Below are 3,183 nucleotides of genomic sequence, written 5' to 3'. Positions count from 1 at the left end.
AGTGTACCAAAATTATTTTTAACCATATAACTTTCCTTCTAAATGCTTGATAATTAATGTCTTAAAAGATTTCAAGTTATGGAAATATTTTTCTCGATTTAATGACTTTTAAATATAGGAGTCAAATGACAAACTTGTCCTTTTCTTATTATAAAGCATTGAAAGCAAGGACCTAACAATTAAAATAATGTCATAATCGTTATAATCCATAGATCAATCCTAATCAATGGTTGTAATTCATTTCTCACACTTCTAGCACTAAAATGACTTCTTCACTGAACCATCCCTTTATACACACACACACACACACCATTGTTGCGTTAACTCAACAATCCCTCGCACCTTAACGAAAATTATAATATCAAATACACTTTTACACCATTTTATTCTCCTCTTCCACAAATAAAGAGGCTATTCTTCAAATTCTGAAGTCATATGATCGAGTTTAGTGTTTTAGGTTTACGACTTTATGGTATAGTGTCTAGAGTCTAGGATTTTGTAAGTTTTCGCATAAGTCATTATAGAGAAGACAAATGAAAAGGAAAATGGTATTAGCTATTGATAAATTGAAAATGGTATCACAAAAGTTTTTAGGGAGATATGAAATTGTGAAAATATGAATCATGCAGGCAAGTTTAAATTACACCTTAATTTGTGTAAGTACCAAATTAAAAGTTGTGGTTAACGCATCTAGTGGTGAGCAAGATTTGGATTTGGCCTGAGAAACCCGAGACACCCCAGGCCAAGACTGTCTTGACAAAACACTTTTTTGGTCTCAGGTTTGGGTTCAGTTTCGAGCTGGTGAAGATTTTGTTAAATTAGATATAAATTTGATCACTAGAATTAGATAGATTAGAATGAGCATATGCAGAAACAGAAAACAATATATCAAATATTGGTGGATTTGCCATATTTGGATATATGATGAGAAGAGTATTCCAAAACATTTCTATCTATTGATACTTCTCTATGCATGCGTGTTTGCTTGGTCATCTTCTTATCCTTTTAGCTTTTTCAAAAGGAAATTATTAATAATCTATATTAATTTTTGTTCATGGGCTAACTATGGCGACGAATCCAATCGAAAATACGTTATATATATATATAGTCACCGTAACAAAAATCCTAAACATAAACATTATAGAGGGGTAACGAATTTTATAAAAACTAAGCTTTATTATGATGTATAGTTCATTCAACCTTATTTAGTGGTGCGGTACAACACACACACACACACATATATATATGGGTATCTAATTAGAGTAGACACCAATGAAATTGGTGAAACGAGAACCCACATAAAGTTTCCTATTCTCATCCAGAACCACGCTGATTGTTTTATTGAAGAATTGTGTAGCAAATGACACTGTTTGCAACACAACTCCATTCGAGTCAAATCTCACTCCTTGAGGTGTGATGAGTGGCGTTGGTGGTATGAATCCAACTGAAAGTGCCACCCAAAACTCTCCGAATCTCTCTGCTCGCTTTATTTTATTCGGGTTCCCAACATTATTTAGCAAAACTTCCGTCTGATTTACTTTGGGCCCAGCTAACCAATACTTTGAAATTCGGTTACCGGTAAGCTCAGGCACCAGAACATATGTACCATCGCGACTAACTGCTGGACCACCCCCGCCCGAGAGACCAGTAAGCAAAACGTCTACACGGTTGGTAACAGGATTGTAGCATAGTAATCTACCGGTTGAATCGGGCTTACATCCAGGTTGTGTGGTATCTGTAGATCAAAAATGATATTCATGGGTCAAACAAAACTAGTAAACATTAATCCATGGTTTGAGCTAATATAGTTACCTGATATCATATGTCAAACTAGCATCAATGAAATAAACATTGCCGGTTGTTAAGTCAACGTCAACACCAGTTACAAATTTGTAACCACCAGCGAGCTGAAGTGCAAGCCCGCCAAGAGGCCCAGCAACTAGAAGTCCAAAATATGCATCAGCTATGTAAAGAAGGTCAGTTGTTGGACTAAAGCTAAGAGCCGATGGCCTTCCGCATATTGGTCCCATATCCGGATCAGTTGTACCATCACAAAGTGTCTTATTCCTAAAAAGAAAAAAATATTAATAAGATGTATATACTAAAAATCCCCCAAAAGAAATTTGACATTTAACATGTATTTTAGATTTTAATAACTGAAGGAAAAATCAAGTTTTGATCATTTATGCTAGTTTCATTTGTAAGCACTTTGTAAAATGAAGTGTTTATTTGTTCTTAAATTAAAAAGCATTAATATATTACTTTTATTTTGTTAGTTTATGTTCGTATTAAACACCTACAAGTTCATTTTACTAAGTATCACGAACAAGAAAATATTTTAATGCTATGTTCACGTTCATTTATCTGTTCTTAAATGAACATGAACAACCTTAAGCCCTACACGAACAAAATAACTGGTTATGCATAAAACAGACCTTCCAGGTGCTGTATATGCGAAATCCTGGAATCGTCCAGTAATGAATTCCCGTCTTATTATCCTACCATCGTATACGGACGTATAGGGGCCGTCTATCAAGAGTAAAAGTCCACGAAATGCAGCCGATTCGGGGCCCGTAATCCCTTGAGGCAATTCAATCTTACTAAAGTTGGCAAACTGACTGGAAACAACAACAAAAGTGGAAAGTATTGCAACAATAACAGAAAGCAAGGATATCGTTGCCATGTTTGGATGTGTGTTTCAATAGTATCACGCACAACCTTATTTATAGAAAAGAATAGTTGCTTCATCGAGGTCTTTGGATACGTGATGATGTCGCAACGACTCGTAACTTGTAAGGGCCGCCGTTTAGGATTCTTAATCGTCATTGTGGATTCTTGCTAAACAAATCGTTTCTAATTTTAGAAAAATTTGGTTACGTGTCTTTAACATTATGTGAATATTACTGATTAAATTTTTCCTAGGTACTCTACTATTCTCTATTTAGATATAATGTATGGAGTTAGTTGTGTGTGCTTATCTTAGGATACACATAACAATGGTGGCTGACCTCATACAGCTTGATCTGTGTTGGAAATGAAACTTAATGGATACTAAAAAATTGTTTTTCTTTTTTTATACATGTGAATATTAAAAAAAGCTTTTCTTCTGTGTCATATGTAGTGTACATAGTTAAAAAATCTATAATATATATAAACAAAACCCCTAAAATCCTACGTGTCGCG

At 34.5% G+C, this 3,183-nt stretch overlaps 1 protein-coding gene across 1 annotated transcript; it reads right to left on the bottom strand.

Annotated features, from left to right (window-relative positions):
- Window positions 1-1,253: 1,253 nt before the first annotated feature.
- LOC143567482 (protein STRICTOSIDINE SYNTHASE-LIKE 12-like) lies at window positions 1,254-2,683 on the bottom strand. Its single transcript, XM_077053892.1, has 3 exons — window positions 2,436-2,683; window positions 1,813-2,067; window positions 1,254-1,737 (listed from the first exon to the last, which is right to left on the bottom strand). Exons 1-3 carry the CDS (start codon window positions 2,681-2,683, stop codon window positions 1,254-1,256), a joined length of 987 nt encoding a protein of 328 aa, XP_076910007.1.
- Between the last annotated feature and the right edge of the window lie 500 nt (window positions 2,684-3,183).

Source organism: Bidens hawaiensis, unplaced genomic scaffold (assembly GCF_021521415.1).
Source record: "Bidens hawaiensis isolate Kalapana, Puna unplaced genomic scaffold, B.hawaiensis_p1.1 tig00023408_1, whole genome shotgun sequence".
In the NCBI taxonomy this organism is placed as follows: domain Eukaryota; kingdom Viridiplantae; phylum Streptophyta; class Magnoliopsida; order Asterales; family Asteraceae; genus Bidens; species Bidens hawaiensis.
The sequence above is the reverse complement of the archived record's forward strand: the minus strand, read 5'-3'. Positions and strand labels throughout refer to the sequence as shown.